At 38.3% G+C, this 24502-nt stretch overlaps 1 protein-coding gene across 1 annotated transcript in view; it reads left to right on the top strand.

Moving 5' to 3' along the window:
• Positions 1-20368: 20368 nt before the first annotated feature.
• Positions 20369-24502, top strand: part of LOC130917268 (transcriptional coactivator YAP1) — a 96403-nt gene continuing 92269 nt past the window's right edge. The window contains exon 1 of the mRNA XM_057838507.1: positions 20369-21090. Within this exon, the coding sequence (XP_057694490.1) occupies positions 20893-21090 (198 nt within the window). The 5' untranslated portion in view covers positions 20369-20892. The remainder of the gene's footprint in view (positions 21091-24502) is intronic.

The following is a 24502-nucleotide window of genomic DNA, read 5'->3' as shown; positions in this document are numbered from 1 at the left end:
AACCTTTAGTCCTCAAAAAGCCATTATGGCCCATTTTCCACAGAATAGAAAGCCTGTGAATGGCACAAAGACATGTGGGTACACCTTTCTAGTTGGCAACTATGAATTTACATAGTTGGTGAATTATTGACCTGTGTGCGTGAACTATGTAAAGTCAGTTTCCACTTGCAAGATGTCCCCAAATGTCTTGATGTCTGAAAGTCTGTGATGACTAAGAATTTTAAAAAATATATAAATCAATAAATAAAACATTGAAACAATAGCGTATTTAACTTTGGGAAGTAAATACAGTGATCCCTCATTTTTGCTGATAATGCCCCCCCCCCCCCCCCCCCCCAATAATCGTAAATCCAGTGCGTTCAATGTATGTATTCAGATTTACCATTGGGAAGAGATACATATAAAACAAATTTTCCCTTTTTCCCCCAAAGTATGAAAAAAAAGTTTTAAAAATGTTACTGTCCCACCGGAATATTTATGAACAAGAAAAACGTGGCAAAATGCTTGTCTTTATTAAATGCTTTATTGAGTGAGTCCACTCAAATCCACTCACGCTGCTGCGACCAGCCTCTCGTCCCTTACACAATGAGTTGCCACAGCACACTACTGCTAGCGTTTAACAAGTGAAACGATGATTGACAGATCTGGGGCTTTGAAGATAGCACACAACCAAGCTCCTCTGGCAAGATTGAAGCAGCACCCCTGTCACTCAGTTAGAGTTAGAGGCTGTAAGTGATTGGATCGGGACATCGCTATAAAATACTATATTAATTGAAAAAAAATCCAAGATGGACTGAGGAGGCGGGGTTTGAAGCGCAAAGTAGGGAGGTATCACTGTACGGCGGACAGTGTTGTTAATAACTGCGTTAGAATATAACGGCGTTACTAACAGCGTTATTGTCTTCAGTAGTGAGTAATCTAATTAATTACTTTTCTCATCTTGGCAACGCCGAGGTACCGTTACTGAGGCGGGAAAGGCGTGCGTTACTATGTTGGTTGACTTACGCGAGAAAAGTCTGAGAAAGACGGACTCACAGAGACGAGAGAGCAGAGCAGGAGTGGGGAGGAGGCAAGGGAGGGTGACGCAGTTGCAAACGCGATGCTACAATGCAAGGTGGCTCCAATAATACCCGACTGTAGCCAATGACCTACAAACTACGCCCACATGATGCTTCGGTAGATATCACATATCTACAGAACTAGATGCAAATGACAGACACGGCTGCATTAGCAACATGTATAATAAAAAACTAGATGCATTAGTAGACAACCGCCATCTTAAAGCAGTATACCTCTCAGAAAGGCTCTCTTGTAGTGAACCTTCCTAGCGAACCTAAGTAACTTTTAAACTAAAATGCTCCTATATCGGCAAAATCTTGACTTAAATCTATATTTAAATGATGAAATAGTTTTAAAACTTACACATGTCAAAAGTAGACAGAAGGGAACTAATGCAATAACGGGAGCAATTTTAACAACTTTAACAGTTGATTCACAACATTAAATGACTTCCACACATAGCGAAGGTTACTATCTAGTTATCGCAATATCCGCAATACCCCTGAAACTGGTTAAATTTAGGGTAAAGAATTGGGCTAGGACCAAGTGTCCCAAAAAAAACCTTTAAACTTCACATTGTGTGATTCGTTTTGAGAAAAAAAAAAACATGAAAATTATCACCAGTTATTTTGCCAAGGTACTAATTAGTCTTACATTCAGGTAACCGAGTTACTTACACAATTACTTTTTGGGAGAAGTAATTTGTAACTAATTACTTTTATGAAGTAAGATTAACAACACTGATGGTGGAAAACACTCAGGTGACTTGAAGTTCCGCTCTGAGACCCCAAATTTGGCCACATTTCAAAATTGTCCGATAGGCACATGTGATACATCATTGGAAAGCTTAAAATCAAAATTTTCTGGGGGAAGAAAAATTTTGAACAGGAAGGCATCTAAAACAAAAAACAAAAAAATTTTTAAACAGCAAAACCCTAACTGGAGGCGAGAGCACGCGAGAGCAAAATTAATGACTCCACGATTTTAACGAGATATTATCGTGTACATGCCATGTTTCGATCCAAAAACTCCATGTAGCATGTATCACCAAGTGTCAAGACACAGCTAAATTTTTTAAAAACTTTTTATTTTTTATTTTTGGGGTGAAACAATGTGAAATAACAAGGATCGCGATGCAGAAATCACAGACAACAAGGAGTGGCTGAGATTTTCTTTTTCATATAGTTACCCTTTTAAACGTTATTTTTCCTTTTTTTTTTTTTGTTTGGATCGATTATTTATCATCTAACATATCGGGGAAAATGCGACAGTAACAATTAAGCGATAGTTATGAGGTAGATATCTGTGACTTTTTTACAGACGCCAAATTTTTCATTGTGACGTAATTTGTTTAAAAGTTTAAAATATGCGAGTGAATCATTTTTTTAAGTCACTTTTTTTTTTTAAACTAAATATTAGACATCAATTAATGATTCTAAGCTAAAAATGACATTTTGAATAATAAATATAATTATTTACCTTCTTATGGCTAGGTTTAAACAAAAGCGGTTGTGCGACGTCTGTAAATGGGTGTTTTCAGGGTAAAACGGACAAATTAAAAATAGTTCGGAGGCTTAGTGCGCCATGAATCTGCTATGGCAGCATATAGACATATTCTATCAAACTCAACAGTTCTTTTGGCTTAAAATGCAGCAGTTTATTTTAAAGAGGGGTGCAAGAGCAGAAACTGCTTTTTCAGTCTTGTCTGTGTTTTCCGCCGTACAGTGGGGAGAACAAGTATTTGATACACAGTCAATGGGAAAACCCATTGGCAGTGTATCAAATACTTGTTCTCCCCACTGTGTATATTTTTGAAAAAGTTTTTTTTGGTGTGTGTTTGACACCTTGCTTGCTACCAGGTCACGTTGGATAAGGCGCTATTGGAACGGAAAAGCTAAGTATGACAGAGTAGGCATTAACATGAGCACAGATGAATTAGTGATTTTTGTTCTTAACAAAAACAGCAACAATTTCTAAAATTCAATCCGAGGTCGAAAATAAAGATTACGGTAGTTTATAATAGTGCCCAGTGAGCAAAAGTTAGCTGCAGATTTAGACACTGGAGAACTCCAAATAGTTTGCATTGTAGCCATTTTATTGTTTGTTGTTGCTGATGAGCAGTCACCGTGCAGAGCGCTGTTTGATATTTTTGTGCAATTCATTTGAGTTGTGAAAAGTGGGTGTTAAACTGAGGCTTATTGGACCTTTTAGTTTTCAAATGTGTTTGTGTGTCATTGCGCTGTCTAGTAGCGGGGATTTGCTTTATAACATAAGGACACATTTATTTCCAATACAAAAACTCCAACACACAATGTAGGTGAAATACAATGCTGTCTTTGTAGTAGCCTAGTAGTAGTGTGTAAACTATCCAGCATGCGTGAGTACTGTGCACGAAAAAGCATGAGCATGACAAATATGGACCGAAATGGCTGTTTTTGGATGGGAAAAACAATAAGATTCTTAGCACCCCTGTTTTGAGTGACTTCCAGTGCCCCTGGAACCGTGACTTTACAGAGTGATTCTGTTAACAAACACTCAAAACAGTGTGCCTGACTTGATCTGCCAACTAAAGGGAAGTTAAACGTATTTGTTAAATCTGGCAAGTGCAAGAATAAATTTCAATTAAATATTCATTTGTTAAATATAAAGCTGAGCTGCATCAGAGGGTTCAAAGAGCTGTGGTTTGCAGACCCCTGTACTAAAATATGAGCATTAATGCCAATTCGCACAGTTCAAATGTCCATCACTGTCAATGGCAGTGAATGAGTTCACGAACTATAGGCGAAACCTAACGAAACAAAACTTGTTTCCTATTCAAATCGCATCATTTCAGCTTATTTCAGTCACACTTATTCTTAATTCTTGAGGCTTTGTAGATGTACAGTGGGGCAAATAAGTATTTAGTCGACCACTAATTGTTCTTGCAAGTTCTCCCACTTGAAAATATTAGAGGCCTGTAATTGTCAACATGGGTAAACCTCAACCATGAGAGACAGAATGTGGAAAAAATAAACCAGAAAATCACATTGTTTGATTTTTAAAGAATTTATTTGCAAATCATGGTGGAAAATAAGTATTTGGTCAATACCAAAAGTTCATCTCAATACTTTGTTATGTACCCTTTGTTGGCAATAACGGAGGCCAAACGTTTCTGTAACTCTTCACAAGCTTTTCACACACGGTTGCTGGTATTTTGGCCCATTCCTCCATGCAGCTCTCCTCTAGAGCAGTGATGTTTTGGGGACTTTCAATTCCCTCCACAGATTTTGTATGGGGTTGAGATCTGGAGACTGGCTAGGCCACTCCAGGACCTTGATTCTTCTTACAAAGCCACTCCTTTGTTGCCCTGGCTGTGTGTTTGGGATCATTGTCACGCTGAAAGACCCAGCCACGTCTCATCTTCAATGCCCTTGCTGATGGAAGGAAATTTTCACTCAAAATCTCTCGATACATGGCCCCATTCATTCTTTCCTTTACACAGATCAGTCGTCCTGGTCCCTTTGCAGAAAAACAGCCCAAAAGCATGTTTACACCCCCATGCTTCACAGTGGGTATGGTGTTCTTCGGATGCAATTCAGTATTCTTTCTCCAAACAAGAGAACCTGTGTTTCTACCAAAAAGTTCTATTATAGTTTTATCTGACCATAACACTCCCAGTCCTCTTCTGGATCATCCAAATGCTCTTTAGCGAACCGCATATGGGCCTGGACGTGTACTTTCTTCAGCAGGGGGACACGTCTGGCAGTGCAGGATTTGAGTCCCTGGCGGCGCATTGTGTTACTGATAGTAGCTTTTGTTACTGTGGTCCCAGCTCTCTGTAGGTCATTCACTAGGTCCCCCCTGTGTGGTTCTGGTATTTTTGCTCACCGCTCTTGTTATTATTTTGATGCCACGGGGTGAGATCTTTCACGGAGCCCCAGATTGAGGGAGATTATCTGTGGTCTTGTATGTCTTCCATTTTCTATTAATTGCTCCCACAGTTGATTTCTTTACACCAAGCATTTTATCTATTTGTAGATTGTCTTCCCACAGCTTTTTGGTCTTGGCCATAGTGGAGTTTGGAGTCTGACTGACAGAGGTTGTGGACAGGTGTCTTTTATACCGATAATGAGTTAAAACAGGTGCCATTTATACAGGTAACGAGTGGAGCCTCGTTAGACCTCTTTAGAAGAAGTTAGACCTCTTTGACAGCCAGAAATCTTGCTTGTTCGTAGATGACTAAATACTTATTTTCCACTCCAATTTGGGAATAAATTCTTTAAAAATCAAACAATGTGATTTTCTGTTTTTTTTCCACATTCTGTCTCTCATGGTTGAGGTTTACCCATGTTGACAATTACAGGCCTCTCTAATCTTTTCAAGTAGGAGAACTTGCACAATTGGTGGTTGACTAAATACTTATTTGCCCCACTGTATGTGCAGTATATGCTTTGTGATGACAATTTTTTTTTTTTTTCCCTCCAGTATAGCTGTTGCAAAGTGACTGCTGTGCTTTTGGTGAGTAACAAATCTTTATAAAAAAAATGTTTTTAAAATAAATGTTTTAAAGCATTATATTCTTAAAAGGACCAAAATTACAATCTGTGAGGAAATTTTGAATTGTGTAAACTGCTGTATAATCCCGAAATGGGCGTGCGCAGGAAGGTGGGGGTTCGAGCTTTCCCAGCCACTTATGGGGGCTTATGTTGCTCCACCTTCAACATGTCTGGTTTTGCCCTATTGTCGGCCTGTTTAGACTTGCAGCCAAAGAGGAAGCCCACCAAAAGTGTCAAGGGAACCTACATATTAATGACACTCTTGTTTTAAAATATTTCCAAAATGCACAATCAGTGCATACGGTGAATACAATCTAAAAACTTGAGTTGCATGTTCGATAAAGTGATTCATCAGCACCAAAAAGCACATTTTGTACTGTGCTCCATATTGCTGACAGGCAGTGGCGAGCTTTCGTGACATTTAAGCCCAAAGCCGAGACAACACCCAAGAAAGACAGAAAACGGTGGAAGACGTCTTCACTTGCTTGCAAGTTGCTGCTTGTGCCTTAATCTCATGTTTTCTCACAGTCCATTTGAGCTACTTTGGAGAAATCTGCTGGTAAAGGAAGAGATCACTGGAGATGAAAAGTGTCGTATGCTTGTAAATGGGCATGATTGCAGTATTGCTCCAAACTGATGATAACATTAAGCCCATCTACAAAACCATACTGAAAATATCCATGTGTCAGAATGAACTGGTGCATGTTGATTCATTCACTGCCACTGACGATGATCGACGTCTCATCCATTTGAAGTGGGAGGACCTTCTCAGTCAAAATGGATTTGAATGGACTGAAACTTCTTTACATTGTTTAGGGCCCTTTAATAGGGCTCCATCATAACCATCTATTCAGTGAATGGGTATGGGAAACAGAGCTTTCGCGTCCACAGTCAGTGGATCTTGACAAAATGATTTCTCAGTTGAAAAGGCGTCTCATTATCATGGTGGACGTCCAATTCATTTGAACTAGGAAGGCCTTCCCAGTTGAAATGGCTGGGACGTCTACTAATGATGAAATCATTGAAATCCACAGCAGACGGATGAAAAAAGCTACTTGATTGGACGTCTATCATCATCAGTGGGGGATGAAGTACCCACTTTTTTTTGTTTTTGTTTTTTACTTAAGTAAAATTACAGATACAGGTGCAAATAATTACTTAAAAGTACAAATATCTAAGAAAATACTCAAATACAAAAGTACTTGCTTCATAGAATAGAATAGAATAGAATAGAATAGAATAGAATAGAATAGAATAGAATAGAATAGAATAGGTCAATAGCAACTACAGTGCCCTCCATAATTATTGGCACCCCTGAAATAATATTGGGCCTTAATGGAAAAAAAGAGAAAAATCCAACCTTCAATACAAGTGCATTTATTCAGTGGGGGAAAAATCCCACATAAAGAAAAAAATATTTGACATCAAATAATGTGTGTCACAATTATTAGCACCCCTGGTGTTAATACTTTGTACAACTCCCTTTTGCCAACAAAACAAGGTCTGAGGACTGAGATGGCCATTGGAGGTGCCTCATTTTGTGTCTGGTGAACCATTTCTATGTAGATTTGGCCATATGTTTGGGGCCATTGTCTTGCTGGAAGACCCAGTGACGACCCATCTTCAGCTTTCGGGCAGAGGGCAACCAATTTTGATTTAAAATGTCCTGGTATTTCAAAGCATTCATGATGCCATGTACCCTAACAAGGTTCCCAGGGCCTTTGGAAGCGAAACAGCCCCACAGCATGCCAGACCCACTTAGAGTGTTTGTTGCCAAAAAGTTCAATCTTGGTCTCATCTGACCAAAGCACACGGTCCCAGTTGAAGCCTGGGACCGTGTGTATTTTTGTGTGAGACCAAGATTGAGCCTTTTTGCAACAAACACTCTAAGTGGGTCTCGCGTGCCACGAAAGATGCGCATGCTGAAAAGCACCTCATACCCACTGTGAAGTATGGGGGTGGGTCAGTGATGCTGTGGGGCTGTTTTGCTTCCAAAGGCCCTGGGAACCTTGTTAGGGTGCATGGCATCATGAATGCTTTGAAATACCAGGACATTTTAAATCAAAATCTGTTGCCCTCTGCCCGAAAGCTGAAGATGGGTCGTCACTGGGTCTTTCAGCAAGACAATGACCCTAAACATATGGCCAAATCTACACAGAAATGGTTCACCAGACACAAAATCAAGCTCCTCCCATGGCCATCTCAGTCCCCAGACCTTGTTTTGTTGGCAAAAGGGGGTTGTACAAAGTATTAACACCAGGGGTGCTAATAATTGTGACACACATTATTTGATGTCAAATAGTTTTTTCTTTATGTGGGATTTATTCCCCCACTGAATGAATGCACTTGTATTGAAGGTTGGATTTTTCTCTTTTTTTCCATTAAGGTCCCATATTATTTGAATTAAAAAATTATTAGAAGCTAAAAAACACATCTTTTTCAGGGGTGCCGATAATTATGGAGGGCACTGTAAATTCAGTGTATTGGTTTCAAGACGCTTACACGTCATGTCCTTCAGCAGCATGCTTAGGTCTGAAGGGGTTAAAACAGTGCAGAATGGAAAAATAAGCAATCAAATTGACTGACAAAAGCCTAACAAGCTCAAGGACTCCAAAACTTAGCTTTATGGCAGATTGCAAGCAACTATCAGGTGCATACCGACATCTACTGTGCCAGAGTTTGGTGGTTTTTGGTCAACATTTTGTTCACTTACCTAATCTTGCTTGTACTCGTGTTGCTGCCTCTACTGCTCAGTTATGGTATAGTTGCACCGGGTTTATCGATTGCACCGGGGCATGAAAATTAAACTATCCATTCAGAATGTGAAAAACAGAAAACAAACAAAAGTAACGTGAAACGTATGCGACCATTTGAATAGTAGTGGAGTCAAAAGTACAGATACCTGCTGTAAAATGTAGTTAAGTAATTGTATAAAATACCACTTCATTTTTGTCCTCCAGTAAACTACAGATACACAAAACTGTACTTAACTTTAGTAACTTAGCTTAGCCCAATCTACTTAAAATTGGTTCACAAATGGGTTCAATTGGGGTTGAAAGACCATGTCAATCTGAAGATTGTATAAAATAACAAACTAACAACATTTTTAATGGGTTCTAAAATTTTAAAAAAGTCATTTTCATCAACCTTACGACTTTTAGAGTCCCAGTATTATGATGTTTTGCAAACTATTAAATGACTGAATCTTGTCAAAGAGTATTTTAAAAAATCGACTCACACAGAGCTACAACTATTGAAATTGTGCGATAAAAACAGTAAATGTGAAAATCTGCAAGTAATTAAGGTCTAAAAAAATAACACCTTTAAATGCCATTTGGTGGTGGCAAAGCACAACTTTTGTGTCCAAGTGAAGCTCCTCAACTCACTTCAATATCAACTTGCCAGAATGCAGTATGTTTATTGCATTTGACGTGTTCACAAAAGCAGTTTTTCCGGCTAAAAATTTGTATGTTAAATTAATTTAAGACTTGTTTAGCTCATTAGCAGCCACTGAATGTGATTTACATCCAGTAACTGAGCGCTAGTTTGCCAATGTATGATTGATTACTCACCTGTAATAACAAATGCGCACGAGTAAATTACACATCATAGACTATCGGGGCAGGGGTCCCCAAACTTTTTCCTGTGAGGGCCACATAACCCTTCCCTTCTCTGATGAGGGGCCGGGGTCAGTTTGTAACAGAAAAAGTGTGACGATTGCAGGAGTGCCTAAATGTAAAAATTAGGGCTGTCAAACGATTAACATTTTTAATTGAGTTGATTACAGCTTAAAAATTAATTAATCGTAATTAATCGCAATTAATCGCAATTCAAACCATCTATAAAATGTGCCATATTTTTCTGTAAATTATTGTTGGAATGGAAAGATACGACAAGATGGATATATACATTCAACATACGGTACATAAGGACTGTATTTGTTTATTATAACAATAAATCAACAAGATGGCATTAACATTATTAACATTCTGTTAAAGTGATCCATGGATAGAAAGACTTGTAGTTCTTAAAAGATGAATATTAGTACAAGTTATACAAATGTTATAATAAAACGCTTCTTAATGTTTTTGTTTTAATAAAATTTGTAAAATTTTCAATCAAAAAATAAACTAGTAGCCCTATTCTGTCCTCAATGTGTGTGAGTACACAAATTGACAGATAGCGAACATAAGTTCCAAAAAGAAATCAGACGGTGTGGCAAAGTTGCATGGGCTTTACTGAAGTCATCTCTTTTTGACAGGAGCACATTTCTTGTATTTTTGTAAAACTGAAAATAACAAGGCAATGTGTCAATAACTTGCATAAATCACAAAACAACATAAAATGTACACACACGTGTCCATTTGAGCAGTAGCACTAGCCAATTAGCTCACAAGCATCTAACAATGTAACTGCATTTCACCATATATGTGAACAAATTCAAATACACATCATCAATAACTATCTAATGCTCATGAATATAAACAAAGGAGGACTATAACTCACAAGCGATGCATGTATTAGACACAAACAGTGTGATGGGGCTATGAGAACTGCCACTGAATACTGGATGCGGACGTTAGCTGGTCTGAATAGCACTGTCTATTAGTGTGAGTTCGCGTCGACATATAATTACGTCAGAAAAGCGCGCCGAAACCCAAATAATCAGCTGCACTGAATCGGCAGCAGAGGGCGACATTACGCCAAATAACATATGCAAGTCACACACAAGCGCCAGCAGAGGGCGGAAAAACTCCATAAAACACAATTAACAAGTTGGCCTTTCACTGTACTGACATTTAAATCTGTCTGAGCGGGCCTCGTGCGTTAATTGCGTCAAATATTTTAACGTGATTAATTTAAAAAATTAATTAACGCCCGTTCGCGGTAATTTTGACAGCCCTAGTAAAAATGTATTGTTTTTCAGAAAATCACAATCAAATAACCCTTTCTGGATTCTTCACGGAACAAAAGTAAATAAAATATATATATAATATAATATGATGTAATATAATATAATATAATATAATATAATATAATATAATATAATATAATATAATATAATATAATATAATTAGGGCTGTCATAATTATCGCGTTAACGGGCGGTAATTAATTTTTGAAATTAATCACGTTAAAATATTTGACGCAATTAACGCACATGCCCCGCTCAAACAGATTAAAATGACAGCACAGTGAAATGCCCACTTGTTGTGTTTTTTGGAGTTTTGTCGCCCTCTGCTGGCGCTTGGGTGCAACTGATTTCATAGGCTTCAGCACCCATGAGCATTGTGTAAGTAATTATTGACATCAACAATGGCGGGCTACTAGTTTATTTTTTGATTGAAAATTTTCCAAATTTTATTATTAAAACGAAAACATTAAGAGGGGTTTTAATATAAAATTTCTATAACTTGTACTAACATTGATCTTTTAAGAACTACAAGTCTTTCTATCCATGGATCGCTTTAACAGAATGTTAATGATGTTAATGCCATCTTGTTGATTTATTGTTATAATAAACAAATACAGTACGTATGTACCGTATGCTAAATGTATTTATCCATCTTGTGTCTCATCTTTCTATTCCAACAATAATTTACAGAAAAATATGGCATATTTTATAGATGGTTTGAATTGCGATTAATTGCAATTAATTATGATTAACTAGTTTTTAAGCTGTAATTAACTCGATTAAAAATTTTAATCGCTTGACACCCTTAAATATAATATAATATAATATAATATAATATAATATAATATAATATAATATCATAATAACACTATTAATTAAATAGATAATAACCAAATAAACCTCTCTGGGTTCTTCACAGAAAAAAGCCAGGAAATGAATAACACTATTGAAGAAAAAAAATGTATATATATATATATATATATATATTTTTTTTTTTACAACATTTTTTTTTTTTTGTTGTTCAGGGGGCCGGACCAAATGTGGCTGCGGGCCGTTTCCGGCCCGCGGTGCGTAGTTTGGGGACCCCTGCTATAGGGAACCCATGTCTTGTAACAAGATCCATCCCATAATACCGTCACATCAGGCAGTGTAACACAAGTGACCTGAAGATTGATTGGCAGTGATCCAGCTTGAGTACAGCGCATAGCCTTAAATGGGGGAGCAGTTGGGGGAAGCAGGGGTGTTACGGGGGGACAGATGCCTGAAAAGATGTTGACTAAACATGAGAGCACCTCCGAGTGGGTGGTCCGCTCGCATCACTGAAGACTGTCGCTTTAATGTGTCCTACTGTGTTACAGTGATGACCACAAACAAGGCGGACAGTTTAAAGTCTGCACGCGGATGACTGCTAGCTACTTTTCTTACGTTCACAATAAAAGCTATGTTTGCACCCCAAAAATAATCACTTTTTGCACTCCTCCACATTGTTTTAACAAAGATCCAATTGAGTACATGTAACAATGAATACGCCTTTTAGAACACACACGCACAAAAATGAGCATGTGATTGGTGGGCCAAGCCCTTAATCTGCTTTACATTGTTTAGGGCCCTTTAATAGGGCTCCATCATAATCATTCATTCAGAGAGATGTATGGGAAACAGACCTTGCGCGTCCACAGACAGTGGATCTTGACAAAATGATTTCTCAATGGAAGAGGGGTCTCATTAGCATGACAATTGTGGGAACCGCATGGATCTACTTTTTGTGAAAGACTGTAACAAAAAAAAAGAAGAAATAGTGCCATTATGTGTCACGCTTGAGGGAAAGATGGGATTTTTGGGAAGAGGAGGGAGGGGGCGTTATGTTGAAATGTAATATTTTGTACTGTACATGACACAAGTGGGCTTTTACAAAGATGCTAATGAACTGACACGTTCAGTGGTATTCATGAAACAACTCCAACTGAGTTTTTAAAAAAATATATAAGACTAGCACGTAAAAAAATACTGTTGCATTATCAACTTATTTGAAAACTTTGAAAACTCATAAAGTCGTATAAGCAGCAGTCCAAATATTGACTTAGGACAGAATGTGTTAAGAATGAACCAAACACAGCACATGCCATGTCGACTTGCACATTTGAGCACGTTGGGGTCACACTTTGCAAACCGGCCACATGTCACTGTTGTTTCACACGCTGGTGGTCCTGCCAGGTGGGTACGACAGGCAGTAGGCATAAGACTCGACAACTATTTTTAGAATAATACAGTGGGGCAAATAAGTATTTAGTCAACCACTAATTGTGCAAGTTCTCCCACTTGAAAATATTAGAGAGGCCTGTAATTGTCAACATGGGTAAACCTCAACCATGACAGACAGAATGTGGAAAAAACCCCAGAAAATCACATTGTTTGATTTTTAAAGAATTTATTTGCAAATCATGGTGGAAAATAAGTATTTGGTCAATACCAAAAGTTCATCTCTATACTTTGTTATGTACCCTTTGTTGGCAATAACGGAGGGCAAACATTTTCTGTAACTCTTCACAAGCTTTTCACACACTGTTGGTGGTATTTTGGCCCATTCCTCCATGCAGATCTCCTCTAGAGCAGTGATGTTTTTGGGAGATCGTTGGGCAACATGGACTTTCAACTCCCTCCACAGATTTTCTATGGGGTTGAGATCTGGATACTAGCTAGGCCACTCCAGGACCTTGAAATGCTTCTTACGAAGCTACTCCTTTGTTGCCCTGGCTGTGTGTTTGGGATCATTGTCATGCTGAGAGACCCAGCCACGTCTCATCTTCAATGCCCTTGCTGATGGAAGGAGATTTTCACTCAAAATCTCTCGATACATGGCCCCATTCATTTTTTCCTTTACACATATCAGTCGTCCTGGTCCCTTTGCAGAGAAACAGCCCCAAAGCATGATGTTTCCACCCCCATGCTTCACAGTGGGTCTGGTGTTCTTCAGATGCAATTCAGTATTTTTTCTCCTCCAAACACGAGAACCTGTGTTTTCTACCAAAAAGTTCTATTTTGGTTTGATCTGACCATAACACATTCTCCCAGTCCTCTTCTGGATCATCCAAATGCTCTCTAGTGAACCGCAGACGGGCCTGGACGTGTACTGGCTTCAGCAGGGGGACACGTCTGGCAGTGCAGGATTTGAGTCCCTGGTGGCGCATTGTGTTAATGATAGTAGCCTTTGTTACTGTGGTCCCAGCTCTCTGTAGGTCATTCACTATGTCGCCTCATGTGGTTCTGGGATTTTTGCTCACCGGTCTTGTTATCATTTTGACGCCACGGGGTGAGATCTTGCATGGAGCCCCAGATCAAGGGAGATTATCAGTGGTCTTGTATTTCTTCCATTTTCTAAAAATTGCTTCCAAAGTTGATTTCTTTACACCAAGCATTTTACCTATTGCAGATTCAGTTTTCCCAGCCTGGTGCAGGTCTACAATTTTGTCTCTGGTGTGCTTTGACAGCTCTTTGGTCTTGGCCATCGTGGAGTTTGGAGTGTGACTGACTGAGGGTTGTGGACAGGTGTCTTTTATACCGATAATGAGGTAAAACAGGTGCCATTAATACAGGTAACAAGTGGAGCCTCGTTAGACCTCGTTAGAAGTTAGACCTCTTTGACAGCCAGAAATCTTGCTTGTTTGTAGGTGACCAAATACGTTTTTCCATTCTAATTTGGAAATAAATTCTTTAAAAATCAAACAATATGATTTTCTGTTTTTCCCCCCCCCACATTCTGTCTATCATGGTTGAGGTTTACCCATGTTAACAATTACAGGCCTCTCTAATCTTTTTAAGTATGAGAACTTGCACAATTGGTGGTTGACTAAATACTTATTTGCCCCACTGTTTGTCATGACAATTGCCTATTGTTTTAAAGTTATTACCGTACTTATTCAAAACTTTGTGAGGTTTCAAAAGCAGGAGTGATGAGAATGTTACAAAAAGTTAGGGTAGATTGTAACACATCTGGTTTTGGGCATGCAACTTTTGCTGGGTTGTTGGGGACAAGGTTTGTTAAATCAACACAGAATAAACCTCAAAATGTTGCCTTCCCCATGATTTTATTTCATTTTTTTAGGGCTGTCAAATTTAACGCGTTAATGGGCGGTAATTGATTTTTTAAATCAATCACGTTAAAATATTTAACACATTTAACGCATGCGCGGAATGACCCGCTCATGCATTGCCTCAAACAGATTACAATGACGCACTTGAGAGCTAAGAGGCAGAGAAAGGTGTCTTGTTTTGTGCTTTTTCTTAACAAAGGTATACCACACGCGACGTGCTCTCACTGTTTGTTTATTAGCACATTCAGCTTCAACATTAACACAGCTTGCGGCTCTCGGCAGGCCGTAACTCTAACTCACTCCTACATCATGTGAGTAAACAACATGTTGGCGCCGCGTGCACTTCAAGGTGCCTCAGATAATTCTATATCAGAATATTACAAAAGGCGAGTGGACAAAGGCGTTCATTGGACCGCACCGTTTATTGGCATAAGCTCGGCAACTCCTTCACAACGAACATAAATATCATTTAGTGAAAGCACACAAAAAAATAACATCTCTCAAAAAAAAAAAAATGTTCACAAAAAGAAAAGCGCTTCAATCTGTATTAATGAGGCCCTATTCTCACACAGTTAAACAACAGCGCAAAGAGAACTGGCATTCCCAATCAAAATAGCTATGCAACATACACATAAAACTCACTCAAGACTTTGGTCAAACTCTATTCAAACATTTCGTTTAGTTCAACAAATATATTGGATGGGAATATTTATTCACAATATACAAATTATCAGAGGTCAAGTACGTTGTGAAGCCAGCACTCAAATGACCTGAATTACAATGGGTGGACCAGTAAACAGGAAACTACGGCGTCAGTCGAGGGACAAAACACACTATTTGGCTTGATTTCTAATTTAATTTAAAACTCGCCATTGACACTTTGTGGTGTATTTAGTGTATCTAGTTTATTTTTTTATAGAAAATTTTACAAATTTTATTAAAACGAAAACATTAAGAGGGGTTTTAATTTAAAATTAGTATAACTTGTACTAACATTTATCTTTTAAGAACTACAAGTCTTTGAAGAACCCTTTAACAGAAAGAATGTTAATAATGTTAATGCCATCTTGTGGATTTATTGTGATAATAACCAAATACAGTACTTAAGTACAGTATGTTAAATGTATATATCCGTCTTATGTCTTATCTTTCCATTCCAACAAAAATTTATGGAAAAATATGGCATATTTTAGAGATGGTTTGAATCACGATTAATTATGATTAATTAATTTTTAAGCTGTGATTAACTCGATTAAAAATTTTAATCGTTTGACAGCCCTAATTTTTTTATGTATGCAGGTTGATTTATTGAGCAGTATGGCCCAGTGTGTCTTGTGCGAAAAGTGAAAATTTTGTATTTTAATACCGCGAAACACTTTAATCCAAGTTTATTACCTATATTATAATGCTTCCCTGATAGCAGACCGACATTGAATAAACGTTGATTTTCCTTCAAAATCATCAGTATGGTTGACATCGAAATTTTTTACGTCAAGTGACGTTGAAATAAACGTTGTTCTACGGTATGTCAGGTGATGGTTGGGTTAACATTGTTGTATGGTTGATGAACCAATGTTGACAAATAGTTGATTTATGATTGACCAGGATATATGATTGAAAAGTCATTGAATTATAGATGAGCGGGTGCTTTGGTCGAAAAGATAACACTGACTCGGCGTTGTTCCAATATTATTAATAATCGAAATGACGTTTAGGTTTTGTAAGGATTTCAACGTTGAAACAACATTAATTGAGAGTGCAAAAGTGACGTTGATTCAATGATATAGGATCGGCAGCGGAATGTTGATCCAACAGCTTTTCAACGTCGGTCTGCTATCTGGGTTACTATATGTTTAACGTCAGTGGCAAATGCCAATACACTTAAATACGTACACACTTGCATATGCTCATGCTAAACAGACTGTAGAGCGCATTCATTTTACATTCAATTCTTACAGTCTTAAGGTATTAATATAAATACAGTATAAGTGTCACTCGAATGCAGACATGTTCAAAGTCCGGCCCGGGGGCCAAATGCGGCCCGTGGACAAATTTCATCCGGCCCCTGTCATAATCTGTCATAAAATCAATAACGTCTGGCCCACACACAGACTTAATAAATTGGTCAGCAGTACTGCTACCAGCATATGAAGTATTTTACACACTAAATGCTGCTCCTCATTTACCCGTGAAAAGGTAGCAGCACTCTAAGCAACATTACCCCGTGTGGCCTTTACTCCCAATTTTCTAAAATGGCGACAATCAACAACAAAAAAAGAACGTTGACTGCGACGGCCGACTCTTCAAGGATAGGTGGAAATTGGACTGTTTCTTCACTAAAATACGCAACAACTGTCTGCCTCATTTGCAAAAAGACAGTTGCTGTTTTTAAAGAGTTCAATGTGAGGCGATATTACCAAACAAGACACCCTGATATGTACGACAAGATTACAGGGAAGATCCGTAGCGAGAAATTGAAGCAACTTGAAGGTAGTTTAATTTCACAGCAGCAGTATTTCGCAAGAGCCCGAGAGTCGAAAGAGAACGCCACAAAGGTTAATTGCGAGATTTTTGAAATTATTAATTAAAAAAATAATAAAGCAAATGTGACACACAGAATGGATTGCTAAAATTTGCTTAAATATATTGTTCGACATAAAGGACGTCAGCCAAGGTCGGCCCCCCAAATTTTTACCACACCAAATCTGGCCCCCTTTGCAAAAAGTTTGGACACCCCTGCTAGAATGTATATTTGTATTATCAAACCCAAATCCAAACTTTTAAAGTGGACACTAATAAATTGTGTTTATTATTTAACCCCTTTTTATTTATTTATTTTTATAACATTTAACTTAACTAAAACAGAAATAAATTCTCAAAAAAATAAAACCAAAAAAACCTACTATGCTCAAGTAGGTTTAAATCCAGCGTAGGGCTACTGCACCTTAAAACATGTTTTGTTTTCTCCTTGAGATAACTGTTGTTGTGGTTTTGTGTAAACAAATAAAAGTTGATTTGATTTTATTTGACTTAGAACACATCCATAACTGAACAGTATGGACATGCAGGTGACAATGTTTTTTTTATTTGTTGTTATTTGTATGTTTTTTGTTTTTTTATTGTGGTTCCTCGGTTTTATTATTATTTTTATTATATAGTTATTCTCCGCAGCCCCTTTGAGCTCAATTTGACCCCCTTAGAATGCTTTAAAATGGACCAAAATTGACAGGCAGGTCAAGACAGGTACAATCTTTGATACCGTGTAAAGGCAAATTCCAAATACACTATGTAGTGCCCCCTAGCAGTCATTCTTTGTCCCGCCGATGCTTTGAGCCCTACTTTGACCCCCTCAGAATGCTTCAAAACTCACCAAACTCAACAGCCAGGTGATCACTGGTGAAAACTTTGATAAAATGTAAAAAAAAAAAAATTTTTTTTTAATCAAAATATGCGTGAATATGTGTAGCGCCCCCTAGGAAGACAATCGACAACCCAGTCGTCATGCGAAATGATCCGAGCTAGTTATGTGTGATTTTCCGCTTCGAAGACTTTGAAACATCACTCGGTTCGGGTTAGCATGTCGGCTAGCTGTCACGCCTCTGTGTTTGTTTACATTCTCCGAAGCCGGGGAAGGGAAATGACATAAGCCCGTATTAGGTTGCATATTTGACCATTATGGAGGGATTTTGCCATGTCGTCTTGAATAAATGCATTTTAATTATTTCATATTCCATTTAGCACAAGACTGTTATTTGTCATGACCATGCCATTTATTTAGCTATTGGGGGAAAATACTGGGATAAAAAGAATATCCTGTAAAAATATTGGAGTAGAGAGACTGAAACAATGGCATTTTGCGGCTCTCTTCGTCGCGTTTTCCTCGTTGTGAATAATTCCCCTTCAACGGGCTGCATACTCAATCAGATGAAATCGTGACTCCGCTGTCGTCATCCACCTGTTGGGGACGCTAGAGCCCTATAAGGGTAGGCGTGACTAACCGGCAGATTAAAAAACTAATTTCTTGTAATCTGCGCTTTGCTAAATTGTTGTGTATAGTTGAATCGTCTCAAAATATGATTCTAATTCACATAATAATCCTATTTAAGACTTTTTTTCTCCTGTCGTACGCACTTTAACCATAAGCGGATTTTAAGGGGGGGGGGGGGGCCCAGGTGGCCGAAAAGTGTCATTGCATGTAATTGACTTTCCTATATATATAAAAGTTGTAAAGCAATAAAACTGCAACAAATGAATGAAATGAACATAAAAAAAAAAACATCTATATAATGGGTCGAAATTATTTTTTTTTTTTTTGATTGAAGCAACTTTTTGGGGGATTGAATGATTTAGATACAAATGTCCTAATCATAATATGGCCCAAACACAAAAAGGATTTCTTCGATCAAAGAAAACTTTTTCAATGAAAAATTAAGTGTTCATACGCAAATTTTCCAATCTCAAGTATTTTTTCGCATTCAAAAACTTTTTTCTATGATTGAAATTTTTCTTTTTTGGATTGAAGTGATTTTTCTTTTTGAAAATCTATTTTTTTTAAGCAACTTATTCTATTTTTTGTTGGAAGCAACTTATTTTTTGATTGAATAATAAAGAGAAAAATCCTAGCCAAAATGTGGTCCAAACACAAATCAACGTTACTTCAATCAAAAAGCTGTTTCAATCAAAAAAAAAAAAAAAAAAAACCCTAAGAAAAATAGCTTTCATATGCATTTTTTTTTTTAGATTTTTGAGTTTGAAATTTATTTTTGCATTCAAACACATTTTTTTGACTGACATGACTTTTTTGTTGTTGAAAATATATATTTTGATTGAAGCAACTTTTTTTTTATTGAAGCAAGTTTTTTTGTTGTTGAGTGAATAATAAAGACACAAATCTACCTCCATATGGCTCCGTCAAGGTGATACAATTTATGATGGTGGTAACTACATTGGCATGACACCGGCGGGCAGACCAAATTCAATGGATGACGATCTTAGCGAAAAGTATTGTCTAAGCAGCCTGATTTACAATTCCCCTCAAGAATGATGGGAAACAAAAAACACTCTTTGTCAACTTATTATTTTAAACAGGGGGCCAGACCATTTGGGGGCCCTAAGCAAAATAATGCAAAGGGGCCCATATTTTTGGCTCACCATTTCGTCACAGTGTACTGTGAAACCCATACATGCAATCCAACCCATACGTCCATATTGTGTATAATAATCAGATTTTGTTGCACTGCATAGTTCAAGCTTCTCACCCCAAATGATTGTCAGTACTTAGGGTAGATAGCGCCAAACCTTTTTCTAAAAGAGGAAAGAAAAAAGTTAAGAAATAACTTTTATTTTTTTAAGCTTGTAATCAAGTATCAAAACTCACAAAACTCAAATAAAGCAAACTGTAGTAAACAAAAGAGAATATAAATTAAACAATTGCCAGATTGGGGGCCCCCTAGTGGTCAGGGGCCCTAAGCAGCTGCATAGTCTGCGAATAGGCTGGGCCGGCCCTGATTTTAAATATTCTATAAGTTAATTTTATTGCTGACGCTGCGTTTTGGGGTCATCAACATGTTGCGCCCCTCCTGCCCCAAAAGTCAAACTCCGCCTATGACTTTAACGTAAGTAACGTGTCAATCGAATGTTGAAAGTGTCTCCTGTCGGGAAGTTGATGGAGTCGGCGGAGCCCGGCTGCTTGACCTCCCGCCGGGCTTGTACCTTTAAAGGCTCCCGTCCCGGTTGGAGGCAAACTCCGCCCCCGGAGCAGCCGTCCCATGAGTCATAAAGTTTAATGTCCTGCCCAAAGTTTAGACTCGACTGGGGCGAAACTTTTTTTCCCCCTCTGTCTCCCTCCGCCAAAGTGAGCAGCGGAGATTTATCCCACAAGCAACCAGCGGGCTCAATTCCGGCACAAACAACAACTTTCAGAACTCATTGTTGTTTTCCCCGCTTGTCGTCGTTCGACATTTTGAGTTGGAAAAGTTTTAGAACGGGACGGAGGACGGTAAGAGTGCCAGATATGCGCTTTGTTGTCTCCTGGAGAATGCCCGCAAGAGACAACCGCAAAACTTCGACTTCGTGTGCACACTTCGACAGCTAACAAACAACTTTTTTTTGTTGTGGGGGAAAAAAGTTTAGGATGAGCCGGGACAACTTTTACTGAGCGCTGTCGACATTCTTGCACATTTCCTGCTGCGTGAAAATCTCAGGAAAACAAACTCGGGATTAGATTCTTTTTTCCCCTCTCTTTCGGGGGTTGTTTTTTTCCCCTCAACTTTCGTTCGACTTTTTTGGGGCCAATGGAACCGAGCCAGCACAACCCTCCGGCCGGACACCAGGTCGTCCACGTCCGGGGCGACTCGGAGACAGACCTGGAGGCTCTCTTCAACGCCGTGATGAACCCCCAAAATAACGTGTCCACCTCGCTGCCTATGAGGATGAGAAAGCTGCCTGATTCCTTCTTCAAACCACCCGAGCCCAAGTCCCACTCCAGACAAGTAAGTCGTCGACCGCTCCCGGGGGCCTCCGAGGTTCGGCTCGGTTCGGTTCGGTTCGGCTCCGACCCAGACAACAGGCCCGTCCCAACTTCCCCTCGGCTCGTTTAACATATTTTACCTCCTCATTACATTGCATCTATTCTATAAAAGTCCAAATAACCATTTAAAGCACTTAAACATTTTATTAATATGAAAAACTGTCCCAAAAAAATAACAAATCACAGAAACTGAGCGTGTTTAATAACAATCACTTGTCATATTGTGAGTTAATACTGACAATGTGTTTTTGTCACGCCATGAATGGCTAATTTGAAGCCCACAGATTTTTTTTTTTGCCCTATTTGTGCCTCTTTTCCTCCCCCACCCTCAAACCCACAACTGTTGCTGCTCCCCTTTGGACGTTTGTGGTACAGTGCGCATGCGTCAGCAATCCCCCCAAACTCCATCCCCCTTCAACCCTCCCTCTTTCCTCCTCCATCCCTTTCTACCAGCCCCCCCACTTCCTTTCTCTTCCTTTCCTTTCCTTGCAGGGCCTACTACAAGCTTGCCTTTATACACACAGACTCCAAATATAGATATAAAGTTGTAATTAAAACATAAAGAATGTCGGGAAAAAAATGTTACCGCCACTGCTTTGTGGTAAAAATAAAGATATGCAGCTGGGAGGTCATTTGGGTCCACTCAGCATACAATTTGTAACCGTTTTGTACTAAATCAAAATGCGGTTTCCTGTCAAATCGGAAAAAATGTGTCGTGTAATGTCATAAGTTTGATAATGATAAAATTAAAAGAGCAGGGATCTTTTTATATACCGTATTTTTCGGACTATAAGTCGCACCTGAGTTTAAGTCGCACAAGCCTTAAAATGTCCAACGAAGAGGAAAAAAACATATATAAGTCGCACCGGAGTATAAGTCGCATTTTTGGAGGAAATTTACGTGATAAAATCCAACACATAGAACAGATATGTCATCTTGAAGGCAATATAAAATAAAAAATAGGGTTGTTCCGATCATGTTTTTTTGCTCCCGATCTGATCCCGATCGTTTTAGTTTGAGTATCTGCCGATCCCGATATTTCCCGATCCGATTGCTTTTTCTTGCTCCCGATTCATTTCCAATCATTCCCGATAATTTTTCCCGATCATATACATTTTGGCAATGCATTAAGAAAAAAATGAATAAAACTCGGACGAATATATACATTCAACATACAGTACATAAGTACTGTATTTGTTTATTATGACAATAAATCCTCAAGATGGCATTTACATTATTAACATTCTTTCTGTGAGAGGGATCCACAGATAGAAAGACTTGTAATTCTTAAAGGATAAATGTGACTTTGTATATTGTGACTAAATATTGCCATCTAGTGTATTTGTTGAGCTTTCAGTAAATGATACTGTAGCCATTTAACTTCTGCCTAAATGCATGATGGGAAGTGCAACCATGACTGCGTCGTGGTACCCATTGATACTGTATATCTTCTTTGCGTTGGGAAATAACATAGGGTGTTAAGAAAAAGATCATCTACTACCTTTCTTCCCCACATTGCTTCCCACGATTATTCTAATCGTTGGGAGAGGGATTGTAAGGTTTTAGCCATTAAAAAAGGGCTCCAAAGGCTGCCAAAGTTCTCCCTACTCATTTTACGCTGCCTTTTAGCTCTATATACTGTATGGGTTTTAGCTTTATATACTGTATGGGTAAAACGGCACCATTATAGTTTGAACGCGACAATGCGTGAGTGAGTCGTGCAGCACATGCGTTAATTGCGTTAAATATTGTAACGTGATAAATGTAAAAAATATTCATTCTCGCCGTTAACGCGATAAATTTGATAAGCCTACCTTAAACTTAAACTAAAGCCTCTGGAAGAGTGTAACACATTATGTCTGTAACGTTAAATACAATTAGAAAACAATTTAATTAAAAAATATATGTAAATATTAAAAAAAGGCATGTCCGATATTTTTTTGCCGATTCCGATACTTTGAAAATGACGTGATCGGACCCGATCGATCGGCATCCCAATCGATTGGGACATCTCTGATAAAAAAATACCAATAGAGAACGACATGCTTAATATGTGTACAGAATGATAATGTTACATGCTGGCCGGCATGTTAACTTAACATAGCTATTAAGAGTTATTCAGATAACTGTCACATAAAGAACATGCTAACAAGTTTACCAAATCATCAGTGTCACTCCAAACCACCAAAATAACATGTGAAATGATAAAATAATGTGTAAATAATTTCACACACAAGTCGCTCCAGAGTATAAGTCGCACCCAAAGCCAAACTATGAAAATAACTGACTTATTGTCCGAAAAATACGGTACTGACAATTGATGAAACTTGCCAAACCGTGCACACTACAGATAAAAAATGTCACAAAAACAAATCACGAATGCTCGTTAAAAATTACATTCCACTACCAATCTTGAACAACTCATGCAAAAACTTCTCGATGTTAGGCATGAGCCGGTGTGAGATTCTGACGTTATGATAACCTTAAGCCAAAAATATCACGGTATCACAGTATTGCAATTACAGCTCTATAATGTGTTACATTATTACCATCAGAAAAAAAATAATTAAATTATTTTCCATAAAAAGCACGTATGTATGACTCGTATCATGTTTACATTATACACGCACACTCTTTCTCAACACAGTTGCCAGAGAGAGAAAAAACACGTTTTAGCACCGCTAGACATACTGAACATGCTGGAGTTAACTCTCGCAGCTGGTGGGAAACGTTCATGACAGTGTTTACTAGAGGCGTGCAAAATTTCAGATTCTTAGATTATTCGCGATTCGGCCGTGGAGGATTCAAGAACTATTCACAAACATCCAAATTCCGATTATTGAATTATACCAGGTAGAGCGGAAATAAAACGCAGTCAGCGCGGTCTACCGGACGCAATGAGGAACAGACCGAGAGTAAATATCATGTGCAGCTAATGCCGGTAGGTTAAAAAAAAAAAAAACAATAATACCTGACTGCGGCTGTCAGCCGCTTCAAACAGCGCCCAGTTGCTACAAACATACGGCAACATACGGCTATGGTAGATATCACATATATCTAGACTAGATGTGAAATGACACTTTCCCGCGCTAGTAAACAGGCGCCATCTTAAAGCAGTAGACTCCTCTAGAAGGCTCTGTTGTAGAGAACCTAATTACTTTTTATCTAAAATACCCCTAAATCGGCAAAATCTTGACTTGAATCTATCGTTAAATGATGAAACAGTTTTAAAACTTTCACGTGTCGAAAGTAGACATGAGGGAAATTATGGAATAACGGGCGCAATTTTAACAACTTTAACGGTTGATTCACAACATTAAATTAATTGAATGTAGTTTAAAGCTGCTGATACAGAATGGCGACTTGAGTATTTT

The sequence above is a fragment of the Corythoichthys intestinalis genome, chromosome 6, assembly GCF_030265065.1.
Source record: "Corythoichthys intestinalis isolate RoL2023-P3 chromosome 6, ASM3026506v1, whole genome shotgun sequence".
Taxonomy (NCBI): domain Eukaryota; kingdom Metazoa; phylum Chordata; class Actinopteri; order Syngnathiformes; family Syngnathidae; genus Corythoichthys; species Corythoichthys intestinalis.
Note: the sequence above shows the minus strand (reverse complement) of the source record. Positions and strands in the feature narration are given on the sequence as shown.